At 35.8% G+C, this 20,637-nt stretch overlaps 1 protein-coding gene across 4 annotated transcripts in view; it reads left to right on the top strand.

Annotated features, from left to right (window-relative positions):
- PPP3CA (protein phosphatase 3 catalytic subunit alpha) overlaps positions 1-20,637 on the top strand; it is a 331,871-nt gene that overhangs the window by 159,774 nt on the left and 151,460 nt on the right. For all 4 annotated transcript variants that reach the window (XM_033178412.1, XM_033178403.1, XM_033178429.1 and 1 more), the window contains exon 2: positions 1,300-1,500. In XM_033178412.1, the coding sequence (XP_033034303.1) occupies positions 1,300-1,500 (201 nt within the window). The remainder of the gene's footprint in view (positions 1-1,299; positions 1,501-20,637) is intronic.

The raw sequence follows: 20,637 nt of genomic DNA, 5'->3' as shown, positions 1-20,637 counted from the left end.
ATGCAGCTGGATTGTCCAGAAAATCATCCTTGCATCCATGTGTACAAGTTCATTTCCCAGTTTTTCTTTTCTCTTAAATAGTTATAATTTCACTCAGGATTATAAACCTATGCCGTTAGATTACACAAAATGTTTTGGCATAGGTCTCCTGTAAGTCTTGCTTCCTTGAGAGACACTTTTAGGAAAGGAGAGGGCCAAGTTTATTCCGTAACATCAAGTGCTTTTCCTGAGAGAGGAGCCATCCAATGGAGATGCTGTATGTCTGTTTCATAATGTGCATGGCACATGAAAGATACATGGGATGATGTTTATGCTCCTTGCCAGATACTTCTAATATCTGGCAGGGATGAGTTGTCCAGTGAATGAACCATCATGTGAAACAGAGAAATAATGAGCCTTTAAATGGCTCACTGGCCATTTGTTGCAAATTTAACCTTTGTGATACCGTCTCTGACCATAGACCTTTGGAAGCAGGGCAAGCTAGAGGAGTTTAGTGAATGTCCTCTGGCTGAATGAGTGAATAAATGTACTCACAAATGTAGAAGAAGGCAGTAGCTACAAGAGAGCTTCTTGCTGTTAAGAAGATGTGAGTGAGTGGAAGAGAGAATGATTGCTTCCAAGCCTAAGCAATCATTGGACTTTGTCATTGTGTCATTTTTTAAAATACCTGTGTCTCCTCCCTGACAACCTGACCCTTCACTTTTAAGGAGGTCCCTTCAGTATGAGCATACACACTCACCTGCAAATCCTGATTTCCTTATCAGTATTCAGTGCACTTTTGCCTTTTTGCTTTCAGATTCCTGCTGTTTTCTTAAATAGTGAGTAGATCAGTTATCTCAGATGCGACTCTAGTTAGAGCAGCGAATCTGGTTGGGTAGATCTTTTCCTGTGCCTCTAATCCCAGTAGAGGAGCCCGTTTTCTAGTGGAGACCCATCTTTGCACAAGTTGGTTATGGTTGGATATATAGGAACGATTTTCTTTCACAAAATTGATTATTGTTGAGCTGAAAACTTCTTTTCATTCCTTTTCTTTTTAACTCAATCAGGATATTATAGATGCAAGAGATAGTACCGGATGAACAAGAACTATCAATTTTAAGCAATCACATTATATCTAGAATCAAAGAAAGGATGCAGTTCTTAATTTTTGATAGATAGCCCTTGATCATATTTTAATTCAGCCACCCCAAAAATACTATATTAGGTGGTTTGTGATGAGGATGGATATTTGGTGGTTATTATTGAATGGTTTGTTGTTGAGTTTTGGCTAATGTCATAATTGGACCTTTTTTCTTTCAGCTGTTCCATTTCCTCCAAGTCACCGGCTTACAGCAAAAGAAGTGTTTGATAATGATGGAAAACCTCGTGTGGATATCTTAAAGGCACATCTTATGAAGGAGGGAAGACTGGAAGAGAGTGTTGCATTGAGAATAATAACAGAGGGTGCATCAATTCTTCGACAGGAAAAAAACTTGCTGGATATTGATGCGCCAGTCACAGGTAAGTCCTGAGGAGGGAGATTGCCCACTCGCATACACATTTTGTTGTTTATAGCATCAAATCAAAAGTCCTAGTTACCACTGAGTCTTCAAATACCTTAGTCATCATAATCTTTTACTGTCAAATCTATACATTAGAGGAGTAAGTATATCATACATATATATACATATTTTCATGTGTTAAATATCTGTAAGATTGCAATGCTCTAAAAAGTGGCATGCGACTTAGAGATGATGATGATTTCTGAAGTTATATTGTTTGTAAATAGAAATACTAAGTGGCAAAAAGAACACAGGATATTCATTGGGAAAGATTAGACAAAATATCCCGAGACTTCCACAATGGTTGAGTAAGGGTCTAAGTTAAAACAGTGGTTTTCAAAGTGTGATCCCCAGACTGATAGTGTCATCATCACCATTTGAAACTTGTTAAAATATGCATTCCCAGGCCCCACTCCACCCTACTGAATCAGATTACCTGGGGTGAGACCCAACAGTCTGTGTCTTATCCAGCCCTATGTGTGATTCTGATGCACATTAAAGTTTGAGAACCACTGAACTTTCGGAAGAAGGACACATTGTTTTCTCTTTTGCCCATAGCATTTTGTCCCTACAAAATAACATTTTTTTTTTTTGAGACGGAGTTTTGCTCTTGTCGCCAGACTGGAGTGCAATGGCATAATCTCAGCTCACTGCAACCTCCGCCTCCTGGGTTCATGCAATTCTCCTACCTCAGCCTCCTGAGTAGCTGGGATTACAGACACCTGCCATCATGCCCGGCTAGTTTTTGTATTTTTGTAGAGATGGTGTACCACGTTGGCAAGGCTGGTCTTGAACTCCTGCCCGCCTCAGCCTCCCAAAGTGCTGGGATTACAGGTGTAAGCCACCACTCCCGGCCTTTTTTTGGTTTGTGTGTTTGTTTTGGTTTTGTTACTTCTTATGATCAGATACATATTTTGTGTAAGTGTGCTTCTCTTAGGCCGTAAAAGTGAAATATCGTCAAAAAATTGTGTATGGACTGGACACGGTGGCTCACGCCTATAATCCCAGCACTTTGGGAGGTCGAGAAGGATGGATCCCTTGAGGTCAGGAGTTTGAGACCAACCTGGCCAACATAGTAAAATTACGTCTCTACTAAAAATACAAAAATTAGCTGAGTGTGGTGGTGGGCACCTATAATCCCAGCTACTTGGGTGGCTGAGGCAGGAGAATCTCTTGAACCTGGGAGGCAAAGGTTGCAGTGAGCTGAGATTGTGCCCCTGCACTCCAGCCTGGGCGACAGAGTGAGACTCCATCTTGAAAAAAGAAAAAAACAATTGTATAGTATACAGCTTCTAATACTAGAGATGTTGGATCTACTCTTTATGGAGTTTGCTTAATTTGCAAGTTTTCATTTTTGAAGAAGCTAAAAATATTTTCCTGTTAAATATTATTCTGATTTAGACATAGAATATTGTTCTTTTTGATATAAAGGGGGCATCTAAAAGTATTTCATATATACTAGTGATGGCTAATTTCTTTTAAAATTATTGGTCTTCAAATGAATATTTGAATTGGACTGTTAAGAAAGAGATAAGCTCTTTTGAGTATCAGATTACACCTTTCTTTATCAAAATATCTTGAATGATTCCCATTCTAGAGAGATTGACATTATTTACATTTTAATTTTGTCTTGCAATGCTATTTTTTCTTATTTGTAATTCAGAAATAATAACTATGTTTAGGGCCAGGTAGAGGAGGAATTGGCTCGAGAAGTATTAACTCAATATTGGACCAGTGGTGAGTAAGTCAGGCCAGAGACTGACTAAGTTACTGACCGATAACTTCTGTGGAATTCAGAATTAAGTGTAGTAGATATGTAAACTCTCAAAAGAAGTGATCAATATTTTATAATTAAAAAGCCGCTACTAGATTTTCCTCTAGTCCTTCCCTCCTACTTTTTATTAATAAAAATGTTTCACTCTCAGATGTTTAGAGAAGAGTTGTACTAACATTTGCCATGGTTTGCCCCCATTTAAGAAAAACTGAGGAATTAATGCCCTAGTTTTTGGAAATCTAGATATTCCTTCATTCATTTAGCATTTCTTTAAAGTTAAAATGAACAAAGACTTTCTCATCACGTGTTCATAAGGCAATGAAAGGTTTGTGTTCATTTAGAATTTTTTTCCCCTGAAAATTTATTATGTTTTATATTGGAGAAGTCAGAAGGACCAGGAAGCTGCCTAGTTCCCTGACTCCCTGCCATCTGTCCATCTGGAGAGGGAGTAAAGGAGTGTGGACTTGCCCTCACAAAGTGGATTTAGTGTGTGGATTTAGATAGGTGAGCATACCATCTTCATAGGAGTAGAGATGAAATTTGTCCAAACAAGGGAGCCATGAGGCAAGTTCCATTATTTTTTTCTGATCTAACATGGCTGACTAGACTGGTAGCTGTTTCAGATTTTTAATTTGAAGACTATTTCTGTGTTGCAGACATTTTGTAAAGAAAAGTATTTTTCGTCTTTGAAATTTTTTCCCCAAAAATGTAGTTGAATTTATCTTTGTGTTCTTGCAAACACACAAATGGAACGTTGAAAAAAAGTGTGGCCCCAAATCAGTGAGGCAACACATTTTGGTAATTCAATTTAATGAAATGTTTATTGTACATTTACCTGGTATAGGTGGTATGTATCATACACATGTGAATAAGACCTGGTCATTGCCCTCCAAGGGCTCAGAATATAACAGGAAAAAGTATCTAACCAAGCATAAGAACATTAAATTGTTGACTAAATTAAAGGATATAACCTAAGTTTGTTCAAGCAAATTAGGAAGTATCCAAGTGGATATAGCTAATTTAAAACCAAAATGTGTTCCTATCTTCTAAATGACTATTTCCTTGACAGTGCTCATTGATTATTACATTTCATCTTTGAGTTAAAGAAACTGTTAAATAACTGTCCTACCTGTTGTGGATATGGAAGCCACTGGTATTTTTTGTAAAGTGGCTAGTCATGATCTTTGAGGTTTGCTGTGAGACGACGGGGTTTCAGAAGGGTATGAGAGGTGAGGTGGAAATGGGAGGGTGAGACTGAGCCTGGAAGGCCAGGGTTAAATATTAACTCTATAGCCAGCACTTATTCTGGTACCATTCTATAAGGAATGGGAGTCGAGGGGATCTTTGAGCAGGAGAGTTACATAATCATGTTTGTGGCTGGAATAGTGTCCTGGATGAGATGAGTAGGATGAGGTAGGGAGGAATTCTTAAGAGGGGGGATGATTAGGAAACTTTCGTACTTGTTCAAGGGAGCCATGGCAGGGTAGGGGGATTAAATCCCATTTTTATTACAAGACCTTTTATAAAATGAGTGTTCAAGTTGATTTTAAAACATCTGAATAGTTTGTATTTAAAACGTTAATATCTCTTCAAGTCTTCTTCAAGACAGTAAGATGATTTGTGCAGGGATCCAATTTACATTTCTCCCTGAAGTTCTCATATTTTCCTGTTTTCCCTTTCACTTAGCAGAGAACATTCCACTCATTTGTAATGCAAAAACAGACAGGAGCTTAGGTTTTTTAATACACTGATTTAGAACTCATTTTCTGCTCTCTGGGCAGAGGGGATAGGCCAGCATCAGCTGGGCAAACTGCTAATCTCTCTGGTTTGTCTGTTTCCTGCAGTGGGGGATTTGTCCCTGGGGCAGCAAAGGATTCCCTTAGTGCCTGGGCCTGCCATTTAGCATGTCAGGCAGTTGCCAGGAGAACCCTCTGGCTTTGTTCCTGGATGTGAGAGTGGACTGGTGGCCAAGTTTAAGGTCATGGCAGTCCTTCCCTTACAGCAGCTGACGTCAATTAGGAGAATTCCCTGTGCCTGCACTCTGAGGAGAGTTAAGCAGGAATAGGAATCGGTGTCTTCTGGGACCTAAAAGATCAGTGTTTATTCGCCTCATGCTGTCATTTGTCACTATGAAGCAGTGTGGCCTTACTTTATATGGAGATAAAATATTTTGTCTGGGGCATTTTGCCCACTTGTGATTTTAGTGGCCAAATCTTTAGGGCCTGTCCTGCAGCCAGAGACTATTTTGGTACCTGGCCCACTGTTGGCAAGTCAGCACATTTCAGTCCCAGCCTGTGGCAGCCACACATCATTTTGATGTCCTTATACTCCTTAATTTCAGCCCTTGGTTAAAAAAGTGATTATATTATAAAAGGTGACTGCATGAGAGCCAAGTCCTTTGATCTATTCACCTCTGGTCTTGCAAGGTTGTTCTTGGAAACCCATTTTACAAATGTGAAAAGGGAGACTCAGAGGTGGAGTCAGTGTTTCCAAACTTAGCCATAGATCAGAATCACCTGTAGGGCTTCACAAACTACAGATTGCTGAGTTCTACCTCCAGAGTTTCTGATTAATAGGTCTGGAGTAGGGCCTGAGAATTTGAGTATCTGAGTTCCCAGATAATGATGATGCTCTTGATCTGGGACCACACTGTGGGATCCATTGGTTTAAGAACTTTGACTGAAATCTCGTAGCGGGTAAGCTGAAGACTTTGCTTTAAACAGACATTTATCTACATAGCCTATGCTTGGCTATTATACTATATTGTATACACTATTCTATTTCTGCATTGTAGGGTTAAAGTCTTGAGCTTTCAGTTCCCGTGACTAGAATGTTTTCCTGCTCATTACTGAAGACAGCGTACAAAGAATAGTGATGTGAAAGGTCCTCAAGAAAGAAGGAATAAATTATTTTGACCGTTGATTATAATTTACTATATTTTAAATAAAAATGTGTTTCTATAACACAAGCAGGCAGAATGAAACAAAATGCTTGGCATATTTGGGACATTGAGTTTATGTATATAGTTTTTCCCAGAAAAAAACATTCATAGTTATTTTCTTTAGAAGTTCTTAGGGAGTTTACTATAGAAAGTTACTACTGGGACAGTGTATCAAACAAAAAAATGTAAGCCAGGGGCTCGAAATCAAGTTTCAGTGAGCTGAGTGGTAATGCATACAGTATTCTATTAAGAATAGCTGAACCATAGTAATTCAGTATTTGTGTATACGAATCAGTAATACTCTATTAACATCAATAAACATGTAGCACTATCTGTGGGAAACATTTGACAGTCATTACAATTACGTCATAATTACATGAACAACTATTTTACTTTAAGACACAGTATACATATCCCTTTTAACATATCCCTTTTATCTTCTCACGAATTGGTACTTTTCACAAATAATGACATATTTAAGCACCTTTGGTAAAGCAATGCCTGTTGTTTTCACAGGAAGGTAAACATCCGCAAGATTGTTATTCTTAAAATTTGAAAACAATCTTTGGCAGTAATAATACTCTAATTCTTTTGGAGAAGGCTAAAATATATTAACATCAATACTATCATGGCTTTAAGAGAAGTGGTGTTTCAGGTAATACTGAAATGCCACCAGATAAAGAAGGAGTATTTTCTTAAGTTCATTAAAGAAAAAATTGTAGATGTTTTCCTTTGTCTACCTGGGTAATACTCACGTTTTCAATCTCATCTATGTTATACTCATTTTTATACTAGTGTTTCCAATCTTATCCATATTCCAGCTTCTCATTGAAGTGTTCATAATAATTTCAGACTTCATTGATTTTATTCACTTTCTGAGTCGGTAACATGTATGGACTGTAATGGGCAGTCCGAAATACCAGTCACTGACTGGTTCTGACCCATGACAAAGTTTTCACTGATCCAGAGTGAAAATTTCATGTTCATTTTAGTGAAAATGCTTTCTTTTTGTGTGTAACACTATGGTGACAGTAGATCATAATTTTTATAGTTTTGCGGGGGATAAACTGAGTTGTTTTTGTTTTAAAGCTAACATTTGTTAGGTTCTTGTGGAGTTTTTTTTTTTTTTTTTTCTGTTTACTATCATAAACACTGTGCTTTTTAACTCTTGTGTTCACACAACCCTATGAAAAAAGCATGTTATCAGCTCCATTCTACAAATGAGGAAACTAAAGCTCAGTGAAATTGTGTATCTTACTATGGTTACCCAGCTAGATAGTGCCAGAATTGATATTAAATCTCAAGCATTTCAACTATGTCTATTTCTGTTTTATTTGGGGGTGGAGGTTAATTTTATAGGTTTAAGAAATCATTAAATCTGGAAGTAACCGTATATAACATGACATTAACTGTATTGTCCTGAATAATATTTTTGTTTCATACTGTTACCCTACTAAAGGTTAAACGTCTGAGGACGTAAACTTGCATCATGGCTTTGTGGATATTATTCTATTTAAAAACAATTTTAGTATAAATTCACTGCTGATTTGTATATAGTAAATTATGATAATAACATAATGGAAATATACGAAAACCTCTGGAGTATGTGTTTATATATGTGTGTTTTTCTTTGTGTAAGTGTAACCACTTCCATAGCAGTTATCTTTTTAGTCTGTTCTGTTTTCCTGAATTTGTTGATTTTATTGATTTCTGTCTTCTTAGTGGAGTGTTTTGGACACAGCAACATGAGATACTTGACAAATACACAAGTCTGTTTGGCAGTTGTTTCTTACAGAAGAATCTGTGGTTTAATTAGTGGATTTATAAAAGAAAAAGAATATAAATTTTGATGCAACTACTTTACTATTTTGTAAAGTTGCTGTCTTGGTATATAAAGTGTAATATTATTTAAAAATATAAACTAAAAGCTTTTAGTTCCACACTTCGCTAATGGAAAATATATTATCAAGAGAAGGCCTTCCGGCAGTTCAGTCCTGGCTTGTGTTTGACTTGGAGGTCAGATAGCTTGTTCTTCTGTATTTTGTCTGCCTTGCCAGCAGCATCATTGTGCATTGCCTTATGAAGTAACATGAAAGTCCATGGAATGGTTTGATACCTAAGTCAGTCTGTTGAGGAGTTAGGGAAAAGCCTTCAAAAGAGTTCAGTGTTCTTTTCCTCGTATTAAAACCTAAAAGGTCTATGTAGCAAGCTATATGCATATATGTAAAACCATGTCTAAAAGAGATAACACACTCTTAAGAAGTTTCACTTTCAGACTGCTTTCATCATATGAAAATAACGTTTATAGCAAAATGTATTTTGAGAAAGTAGGATTATACTGATTATATGATGATAGAAAAAAAATCTTATCCATGAGATAATCAAGTGTTTTTCAGAAATTTTTATAAAACCACATTGTATTTTAATATAAAGAGTAGTAGGAAGAAAAATTTTCGATAGAAATAACGGAAGCCTCAAATGATTAACCAAGTTTTCTTTTGCTCTTATGGCTCCATTTGTAATGACTTATTTATCTTTATATAAATAGATGTCAAGATCACCATTTTATTCCACTGCCTTTCTTTTCAGATTCATATATCTTTGTTATATTCAAGATAGTATTATTGTTAGTTTTCTCTGGATTTTGTGATTCATGTCAGACATTTTAATATGAAAAGATATACTTGGAATTCATGAACCTGATTCCCAGAAATGCAGTTATTAACTCTCACAATCTCTGTGCTGTCTGATTTAAGATGCCATCTGGTGGTATGCATTTGTTACACCTGGTTCTTTTAATTGCTCTCAGAATCATACATCCTATATTGCTGATGAAGAATATTTTTGAAATGACATGCAGACATTTGTTTTCATTTCAAACAAAGGATAGTTTGTGTTTCCTTTTCTGTTTTCTCGAAGTAATATGCATGTTTGCTTTAGTCTTTGTTAATAAGCATAATCTGATTCTGTCTTACAAAGCATTATAATCAGGCTGCAATTTTCAGAACTCAGCTTTGCTCACAGACATTTGTAGATATTCAGCATCCTCTTTAAAATCCTAGTTACATATTTTTCATTTAATTTTAAAAGGTAAAATTTGATTGGATACTTGGATACCATGTGGTGAATAAGAGATTCTCAGATAATCTAGCATGGAACAGAAATTATTCATTTGAATTCTCTTTCTTATGTTTTAAACATTAAAGGCCAACTCCTTCAAAGGTAGACCTTAGCTTAATCTCAACTACTGCTTTGCCTTCTTCAGGAGATAAGCTGGTAATATTTATTAAATATATATCAAATGTAGGTGAAAGCTAGACATTAAATTGCCTGCATTATTGATATAAAATATCCATTCCAGTTGAGACTCTGAACTGAGGAAATGTTAAAAATACACAAGATGATTTTAGCCCCTTACAAAATAATTTGTGGCTGGTTAGCTTAGTTTATTAAGGACATGGTGGCAATGAGCCAACTTATAGACCAATGAGCCAGCTTACAGACTTTTTTCCTCCTCTGTAGCCTGTTTAGAATTCTCAGTTTATTTTCAAACTTCTGGTTCAGCCAGTTTATCCTAAAAAAAATGACAGGAATAAGAAGAGGTGAGAATAAGAAGTGTGATTTAATCTCTGCTGTGCAGGTCACCTGAGGTGTATCACCTAATGACAGTGCAGCAGTAACTTTGTTTTCACCCTATCCAGCGTGGTGTCCACATTAAAATCGTCAGTCTCTAGATTAGCATTTTGTGTCTGCCACTTTCTACCGATGTACCACTCAGCAGGATATCCACCTATTTAAATCTCAGCTTTCTTATTCAGTGGTGTTAGTGTCGTACCTGTCACTCAGATAGAGTGAAATGCTGCAGCCACAGCACAGATATGCCCACTGAGTAGTAAATTTTTGTTGTTATTGCTGTAATTGTTACTATTGGGACCGGTATTGTTACGTATCTCTTATGTCAATTTTTGATTCTAGTGTATGGTTTTGGTGATTAGAAGTATAGACACCTTGTAAAAACTGTATTAATTTGGATAATATAGCTTGCAGTTCCTCTTTTGTGCGTGTAAGTAAAGACTGAGAGGGCTATACTGTGACAGAGTGTGCAGATAGTTCCTCCTAACCACAGCTGTCCCCTGCTTACCTTTTCTAAATTGCAAGTGAGTTTTACTTTGAAGGAAAATCAATTTAGTTTTCATGAACGTATTTTGCACTATCAGTATATCAATTAGAAAGAAGAAAATGAAAAATTAAAAATGGGAAATATGAGCTATTATATATTAGAAAACTAGAAGTAAATAGCCAAATACATGCAAGGGTGGGCTTTGCTCAAGAGTCCCATGTCAAAGTAATAATTTCTTTGATGGTTGAGAATCATTTAAATGTAAATACATTTTCATTTCATGTTTGGGTGATTGAGTTTTTAACAGTTCATGGAACTACCAACAAAATATGCATAATTTGGATTTTACATTTCCCAAATAATATGCAACTTTAGATTGCTTTCTGACATTTAAATCAGAAAAATGTTGCAGGGATTTTCAGTGAGTTTTTCTCCCTCTCATTGGCAACCCTAAACTATTTGGGGGTATTTTGTTATATACCTCTTTGTCAAAGCTTTCTAGGGTTTCTAGAAAGCTCAGGCTGTCTTTATGACAATTTCTTAGTATGTTTCAACATGTTAATGAGAAAACACTAGGCAAATATCATTTCAGTTGGAGAAATGAAGACATTGTAAGTTAAAGGATCATGTGTCAAAACAATATAATATTGATTGGCCTCAAATATGCCTTTATTCTTTTGTACGCTATAAAGAAATTTAAACCATTTTTAGATAGGAGCTAATATTTCAGGTTTTGTTTTAAGCAATGAATGAACTAAACAGTAACTCTGGGAGATAGGTGTTCTTTGGATATCCATGTAATAGATGAGAAAATTGAGACATGGAAAGGTTTACAGAGCTTGCCCAGGGTCGTAGACATAGGGTATCCACAGCCTGGAGTTCTTGGTTCTAAGGCCATGGTCCTTCAATTAAAATATTACTCAAGGCCAGGCAGTCTGGTTCCAGAGCCCAGTGTCTTATGAGGCAGGGAAGGTGGCCATAACCATTGATTAAAATATTCTTGAATAGGAATTTATCCTAATATTCTCCACTAATGCTTTCAAACAAGTTTCTAATTGACACAATGTTTATAAGCATCAAATTATTCCCTCAACATCATGCAACCTATAAAGAAGGCATGCTACAGCTAGTGAAGTTAGTTGCGTAAAGTTAAAAATTAGAATGTTTGAAGAGCTAGTTAATATTTTTAAAGTGAATGCACAGTTTTTATTTTGTCTTTCCCCACATGACCTTGTTTCAAAAGTTTAGCTTTAGAAATTGCTTTCAAGTACTGTGTTAGAGATACTGTAATCATTTTAAAACAATCTTGAAATCCTTCTAATACCCCTCAATGAAATTCAGACAATTTACATAAGACCTCAGTTCCTGTTGGTCCTCTAGTGAAGGATGAACCCCAGAATTATTTTCTTCTTCTTCCTTCCATCTCTTTCTTCAGAATTCTCATCAAACAGTATTTATTGTAGAACACATAAAAATAACAAAATATTATTACCTCACAAATCTGGCCTGAAAATTTTACTTTTTTTCTAGTTAGAAGAATTTTGGCATACTAAATTATTTTATATATTTGGGCTATCTAAGAAGACAATTTAAACAACTGATTTTAGCATAGGACCAAATAAAATTTCATGATGGCGTTTGACTACCATTTAAAAAGATGTTTTGGACCTCCCTTTTGGCTTAACTAAGGCATATAGCTTGTAATCTTTTGCCTCCTGCTCCTTCCTTGCATTTCTGTGGGACTGCCGCAGCTCCCCCAGCAACTCTGATTCCTGCTTGATGCTGCAGTGTGCAGCCATAAGCCCTTGCCTCACCCTGGAATAAAGCACCTAGGTTAGCCCTTCCCTTCTAACTCCAAGTGCTAAAGAATGGTAATTAGCATTCTTTGGACCTTTACTACATGCCTAACAATATACTCAAGGTTTATATGCTCTGTTGAGCAATCTTGTGAGGTATAGGTACTGTTGTTATTCCCCAAGTTAGAGATGGAGATCTGTCCAGTACATACATAGTATGAGCTACATGTATAATTTTAAATTTTCTAAGAGACACAAATTTTAAAAGAAATAGGTGAAATTATTTTTAATAATGTATTTCATAACTTCAACTTTCCAAAATATTTTCAACATATAATCAATATAAAAATTATTAGTAACATATTTTGCATTCTCTTTTTATGAAGTCTTTTAATTCTGATGTTTATTTTGTACTTAAGACACATTTCAGTCTGACTGTATTTCATGTGCTCAATTGCCCCTTGTGGCTAGTAGCTACCATATTAGCACAGTTCTACATAAAGAAGCTGAAGCTTGGCAAGTAACTTATGGTAAGAGCCTTAGTAAATGCAGCTGCTGGAATTAAGTGCGAGGAACTGATTCTGGGCCTCAAGCCCTCAATCAGCACAGTATACCATCTCAGGACCTGGGTGGGTTTCTTCCTTCAACTTACAAGCACCGCCTTGTGAGATTCTTCTGTGGCTTTAACTGCCTGTATCATGACTAAAGAGCATAGTCAGATTCCATTCTCTACCTATTTCTTTTTCTTTCAGTTGATCCTGTGGTGTTAACTCTGTGTCTTTGATCCATTTCCCTGTTGGGTCAAAGGACATAAAATTACAGACCACTGGAAGTCTATGGGAGTCACTTACCTTCTTTTCTCTAACCTAGCTACTTTTGTCTTCCAATAATTGTGAGCTTGGGCCTGTAGAATGTGTGCACTATTTGTTACTTCCAGTTAGAAACCCTCAGTGACTATCCATTCCTCATAGTAGTGATTCTCAAAGCAGGGTGGCACAAGGTTCATAGGGTGTGTCATAATTCATGATGAATCAGGTAGGGTTGAGCAATGAGATACTGAAGCAAGAATGTGGGAAAGCAAAGGAGTGCAATAGCCTTGATAGAGAAAGTCAACAGCTTCCAGTCTGTCTTTCACACAATATCAAATAAAAAAGCTTGAATCAAGAAAAGGAATGGGATGCATTGTTCATAATGGTAACACAGTGCCCATTTTATAGCATGTAACTTTGAGAATCAAATTTTTTTTCTAAAATTACTTTCATATGTTTTTAATCACCATTTTTTTTTTTATTTTGAGATATCAAATAGAGTTAAACAGGGCAAAGGATTTTGATAGTTTTCATTAGAGGACATTATAACACACTATTCTGTAGGATTGAGTTGATCATACACTATTTTATCTCAACCTTCATTCCTCTAGTTTCTGTTTTTTCTAAGTGGTACACATGACCACTCAGCTGAAGACTAAATTTCTTAAGTTTCCTCTGTCACTATATATGGCTGGGTGACTAAGTTTTTGTCAATGGGGTATAAGCAAAAGTAGCATGTGTTACTTTCAGATCATGCAACTAAAAAATTTAATGTCTTCCTTGCTTCCCTTTCCCCTTCCTGCCAATACACTTAGGATGGCAGTAGCTAAAGATGCCATTCTAACCATGGGACAGAGATGATATATCGGATATGGCAGAGCAACAAGACAGAAGGGCCATTGAGTCCCAATGTTGTGTACAAGCCATGTTACCTCAAATTGCTTATATCCAAAGAAATAAGCTTTTATCATATTTAAGCTATTGTTATAGCTGGGTCTTTTTAATAAATTTTTTGGCCTGCATTCTAACACTATATTTGTTTGTTTTCATGCTGCTAATAAAGACATACCCGAGACTGGGCAATTTACAAAGGAAATAGGTTTAATGGACTTATGGTTCCACATGGCTGGGAAAGCCTCACAATCATGGCGGAAGGCAAGGAGGAACAAGTCACATTTTACGTGGATGGCAGCAGGCAAAGAGAGAACTTGTGCAGGAAATCTCTCATTTTTAAACCATCAGATCTTGTGAGACTTACTCATTATCATGAGAACAGCACGAGAAAGACCTGCCCCCATGATTCAGTTATCTCCCACCAGGTCCCTCCCACAACAGGGTCCCTCCCACAACACGTGGAAATTCACAGTGAGATTTGGGTGGGCATGCAGTCAAACCATGTCAAACACAAAATCTAGATTTGTTAATGACTTTTCTACAGATTGTTACCTTTGGGTCCTACCATAGCTACCATCAATCCCTGCCACAAACCCTGTTCTTTTCCAGAGAGAAGTCAATATATTGTTCTTCTAATGAACCTTGATTGTCTTTGTTTCTCTAACTTGAGATACATCAGAGTAATTCAGTCTACCTGTGGTATGCCTTCTGTTTTGTTTTTACCTTCTGGTTTTGTTTTGTTTTGTTTTTCCCCACCACTGTGAATTCTATACAGCACTCAAGAGCAGGCTCAGGTCCTGTGTCCTCTGGAAAGATTTTCTTGACTCCTCAAATAGCAAGGTCTTTCTCTTCCCCTAGTTCCCAGTGTATTTGAATACTTAAGCCTGTTTTATTTAATGTTTATTAGGTAGTATCTTCTCTCTCCCAGCTATCCTGAAAATTCCTTGAGGGAAATGCCTGTATCTAAAACTTCTTGAAAGCAATCTTAACATCTGTCCCAGTGCCTGTCTGTATTAGGTACTTAATGATTATTTCATTCAATTTGATTTTGTTTAATACCAATAAAATATTAATTGAATCTCAGTCTATCACCTTAAAAGTTGGTAGGTCTTAGAGATACTTTTACACAATTATTTTTTTAAGGAAAAATTAAGGTTGCTTTCCAATTTTTCCTAGTTTTATTGTCCTAGAAATAAATAGAGAAAAGCACAGTATAGCCCAGTATGACAACTTAAGAGTAAATAATCACATATGAAATTGTTCAAAATCTTACCTTTTTATTCCATACAAATCACCTTACAATCAAATTATTGTCAACTCTTACTTTGATTTTGATAGGCTTCCTAGTGATGATGGTTATAATTTATAACATCCGTAATTGTGCTGTTTAGCCTGTCTCACCCTATATGTAAGTCTTCTCATAATTTCTTATCTAAAGATTTGACAACTCATTTGTGTGCCTCTCATGGCAAATTCGTATTGCTAAACATTAATATAATCATAGAATTGTAAGATACTTTATTTTGTATAATCCTTTCATTGTAATGTGTTTCTTTTTTATGTCAAATGTGATTTTTGAGTGGTCTGGCTGCAAAGTATAATGGGCTTTTCTGTGTATTTTTATCAAATCCTGCTTTTAGATTCCAGATTATACTTATTTGAGGAAAGTTAAAAATTGACAAAACTATTTGCGTAACAGAGGAGCCTCCACTTTATTTTTACTAAAATAATTTTTAAAACACTTTTGTTTTCCCTTTACAGTCTAAGTTATATAAAATTCATTTCTTTGAAATATGCCATTTTATTTGAGCTTTCTTATGTTACCTTTGTGGACCTTGTTTTAAAAAGGATCCTCAGGTTTTTAGAGTATTGACTATTTGATGTCTTTTCTGATGTTAAATTCCTTCTATTTAGTAGCCATCAACATATTTATAAATGCCCATAATATACCCAGCAAAGTCTGTGAAAGTCAAGATACTTGGTATGTTATGTTTTAAATTTTAATATGGTGATCATAAACTTGTGATGGTCTACCAATTTGAAAAAAAAAAATTATGAAAAGCTACTAAAGGGGAAAAATATACTTACCAATATTATTTTAACATTCTTAATTTTTTTAATTATCAAAACACTTATTCTATTTTATTTTATTTATTTTATTTTATTATTTTTAGAGACAGGGTCTTGCCTTGTCACCCACCTGGAATGTAGTGATGCAATCATAGCTGACTGTAACCTTGAATTCCTGGGCTCAAGCGACCCTCCCACCTTAGCTTCCTGAGTAGCTGGGACAATAATGTTTTAATATAGTGTGCTAATGAGGTGCATACCACCATGCCCTGCTAAATTTTATTTTGTGTAGAGGCTCACTATGTTGCCTAGGATGGTCTTGAACTCCTGGCCTCAAGTGTTCCTCCCTCCTTGACCCCCCAAAATGCTGGAATTACAGGTGTGAGCCTCTGCGCCTGGCCAAAGCGGATTTATCCTAACATCATCATGACCTGGAAACTTAATTTTCCATTAGTTTAGGTTATGGATAGCTCTCAAATTCCCAGTATGAGAATACTGTGGGTGAGTTCATTGTTACCAGGGTTACTGTAGTAAGATATAATGCTAATTATTGATTCAAAATAAAAACTTTCAGTAATTATCAGGGAAGGTCAATTTCCAGAATTAATTAAGGCATATAATTATAAATAATATGAAATACAACTTAACTGTCAGATGTCCACAGGCAGTAGGTTAAATGCCAATTCATATGTAGACCTTTTATAAATGGCCTACAAGGAGAGTGGTTTTATTTTCACAATCTGTCCTTTTTTGTCTGCTAGCTCCCTAGTGACCCTTAGCTATGTTTTAGCTCTTTACCAACCTAGCCAATTCTTGGATCATGAGTAGAACCCACTTATTAATTATGGGTACCAAATTGGATGATACTACAATTTATCCTTCAAACTGGTACCCTTTTGAAAGTAAACAGGGATGCTATTACTAATTATACTACCACAGTACATTTAATCCAGGACTGTTCCAGACAAACCGGGATATTAGGTTGTCCTAGTACTGTACCTTGAAGGTCCCCAGTTTCCACCTCTGCTCATCTCTGCTAGATATGACCACATGTTCTTAATGTTGACCAACTTGCACATATAACTTTGGGTGCATTAATCATTGTCCTGTCATTTTTGGGTGACTACAGAATGATGTACCATAAATGCAGATTATAACTACCTGCACTAACTGGATATAGGTGACTTCATATGAACAATATTTTGCATGTAGGTTTTGAGTATGTTTGCATTTGAATGTAGACCTGAGTGGTTCTTCAGAAATTAATACAGTAAAACATTAGAAATTTAGGACAGTGATGGTGGAGTGGGTCAGTTAGACGTCAAAAATTGTAATAAAACATTTCTTCTATACATGGAAGAATAGGCATTAAGATTGACACATTATGTTGATTCAAATATTTTAAAATATTTTTAGAATTTTTATTAGCATTTACCCTGAAATAAGTACTGCACAAAGCATATTCATTCAGTATTGTCCAGTTGCTCTTAGCGTCAAGTCACTGGTGTCAGGTTGATGGCAGTGATGAGACAAATTACTTCTTTCACCTCTTTAAACATCAGATACATTGCTGAGGACAAAGAGACAGCATGGCTTCCAGCCATTACACAAGTCCTCTTTCTGTAGCAAGGTTCATGTCCAGGATGATACAGTTATGGAAGGGAGCATACTGAGTTTCTGTTAATTTGATGAATCACCAAATTGAGACCAGTGATGGTATTGTCCAGGGACAAAGTGAATTGCTTCAGCAGTGGGTAGATAACTCACTATTTTAGAGTTGAACTTTTTCAGCTAGATAATAATTTCCTTGGGATGGTATCTAAAAGATGGCAAACCTTTCCTTAAAAGTAGTGGAGATGAAATTTAGTCTCAGTTCTGTAGTTATTTTCTTTAAACAGCACTGTAGGAACCAAGATTACACTTGCATGAGGACTTGTGATGACCTGGACACCTCTTTTGTTTTCTATGATTAGAGTGAGATGACATGGAAGGGGAGTGGGTGATCGTTCGAGAGATAGTTCAAGAAAGAGAAGAAAATTGTGGGGAGTCAAGTATGAAGGGATTTGTAAGATTGGTGATAACAAGAAACAGTTGATTTGGCTAATAGACTTAGGTTCCACAGAAGAAATAAGAATCATTGAGAGTTAGCCAGGGGTCATAGAAATAATTATCTGCTGACTAAGGGTGACCAGGGAATGCTAGTTTTGAAGACGAGGAAAGGATTTGTCAGAGGTGGTTTATGTGTGGTTGGATTGAATCTGAGGAATTAGGACAGTAGGGGTAATAGTAACACTTCCATTCATATGGGGACTGTGTGGAGAACGCTTACCAACTTGAGGGCTTCATGTTAGATTTAGTGATGTCTAGGTGTCACGACAAATGCTCATTTCCAGAAAGGGAGTGGTAAAATTATGATAGAAATAGACATGACCTTTTTGAGGATAGACCTTTGGAGGTTTAGGAGTTGACTTACTATGGATAATTATGCAGTTTAGAATGGTAAAGGCAAAGAGAGGAAGGGTTTTAACAAAATATGCATTCTGATTGGTCAAAGGACTCTGGGAGCACAGTACCAAAAGTCTGTCCAGTAGAGGTCAATGGGAGACAATGTTACTATATTTGTTAGATAGAATACATTATTTTCAGGGGCAGTATGACCATGATTTTGAATAAAAATTTAATGTAAAGGTAAGTCTTCTTTGGAACAGATTTTGAGTTTGTGCTTAATTGATCAAGGCCTAATGCTAAAACTGTCAAGTATTCATCATGCTACTGACAAATAAAATCTGAATATTTTCATATAAAGTAAAACTGAAGCATGGATTCATGCTTGTGTTCTAGATTCTTTCACATAACAACTGCATTTTATGTGTAATGGGCATGCTTTAAGGGTAATGCTTTGTCACCTAGTGAGAAGATCATTGGCTTTAGAATGAAACAGACATACTCTGTAATCCTGCTCACAAGTTACCTAACATGCTCCTCCTCATTTAAACTTCTGTGCAAGTGATTGAAATAATTTCTACTTTACAGCACTGTGAGACTTGAGATAATGTTGAAAAGCTCCTCACATAGTACCTGAGATGTAGTAGGAACTCAGTGACCAAAAAATATCATTTGTTACCACTAAAACTGATCTATATACATCTATTCACTGAACCTTCTGCAAATGGATGGATATATATGTTTATATTTAGTAAACAGAAAAGATAATATTTATTGGTATATAGTAGTGTACTCTGGATAATGATAGTCATTGTTATAGGAATTGTGTTCTTTTTTTTCTGCTTAATTTAACAGTCATTCCTGGTAAGAAATGTCAAAGATTTGCTGATGTATTCAGTACTTACTTCATATTTGCCCTTCACGTGTAAATCAGAAACAATTAAAATAATTTATAATAGAAAAATAAAAAATTCAATTTCTAGAGTTTATATAACCTCTTTCTTACTTTGTTTAATGTACTTTCTTAGCACCTGAATTCCACTTTTCATTTGACTCATGTGAGTTGTTTGACATTTGTTTTGGTTCCAAGTAAAAGTATAGTTGTTTTGTTTAGGATCATCTTGACATTACTGAACTAAATTATCCCTTTTTTTCCCGAGCTTAACAGGAAAAGAAGGATGAAAATAATAGCATTAGTGAAAACTATTATCGGTGAGAGTACAGAACTACTATGAATCAGGAATCCTGAGAGATTGTGCCAGTTCTAACAGTGTCTTCCTGTAATTCATGAAGAGGTTATTCTAGGTGATCTCAAAGCCCTTGTTGGTTTTCATTCTATCAATGCATTTGTTACTCAAACTATATGTTACATGACTTCAAAGGGAATATCTTGATTAGTCTAATCAGGGTTTCCTCCTGCTACCCTTTAAAAACACCTCTGTGTCAAAATAAGAGATAACCTCAACTTTTGTTATTGTGTGATTTAACTTCCCACCATATGATGAATTCCTGAACATTTTAAAACAACTAGTTTTATTTTTGTGAGTACTTCAATATCCAGAATGATTTCTTTCATTAACATAATGAAGCTTCCATCTCTACATGTGTTTCTTTTTTCTTTAAAATATAGCAGGTCTGTTTCACAAAACATTTTTCTTCCTTAAATATGCATGCTTTTACATTCTTCTCATATAAATAATATGTGAATTGACTACTTTTTAATTTGAATAATGTTGTGACTGTAGAAAAAAAGCATGATGAAAAGGGAATGGATTTAGGAATTTTATGTAAAATATCCTAGTATATCACACATCTATTGATATTTTATTGGTCACCTTTTATTGATGTTTGTTGGTCACATTTCACTTTTTTTGGGGGGGGCTTTTATAGTAGGTGTATTTTAGTCATAGTAGTTAATTTAACGAACAGTTCTCTGTGATTTTCTCTATCTTGATTGTTCTTAAGGGTTAATCATTTGCTTCATATGTCTGATAATTGGTCATATAAATCTCTATTGCTAAATTCTTGACTTTGAAGAATGTTTGATTTTTTTCTGTGATTATTTTCTGCTCTAAATAGTCATATAATTTTACTTTTGGAAAAGACTTAGAGACCACTCCAGCTGCTGGCCTTACAGATTAAGAAGCTTGGAGCAGTCTGTCTTTGCCACTCACAGCTGGAAAGTGCTGAACTAGGCCCAGAACTCTGGTCTCCTGGATGCCATTGTGGATTCTCTGCACCGTATCC

This window comes from Trachypithecus francoisi, unplaced genomic scaffold (genome assembly GCF_009764315.1).
Source record: "Trachypithecus francoisi isolate TF-2019V2 unplaced genomic scaffold, Tfra_2.0 Contig01566, whole genome shotgun sequence".
NCBI lineage: Eukaryota > Metazoa > Chordata > Mammalia > Primates > Cercopithecidae > Trachypithecus > Trachypithecus francoisi.
The sequence above is the reverse complement of the archived record's forward strand: the minus strand, read 5'-3'. Positions and strand labels throughout refer to the sequence as shown.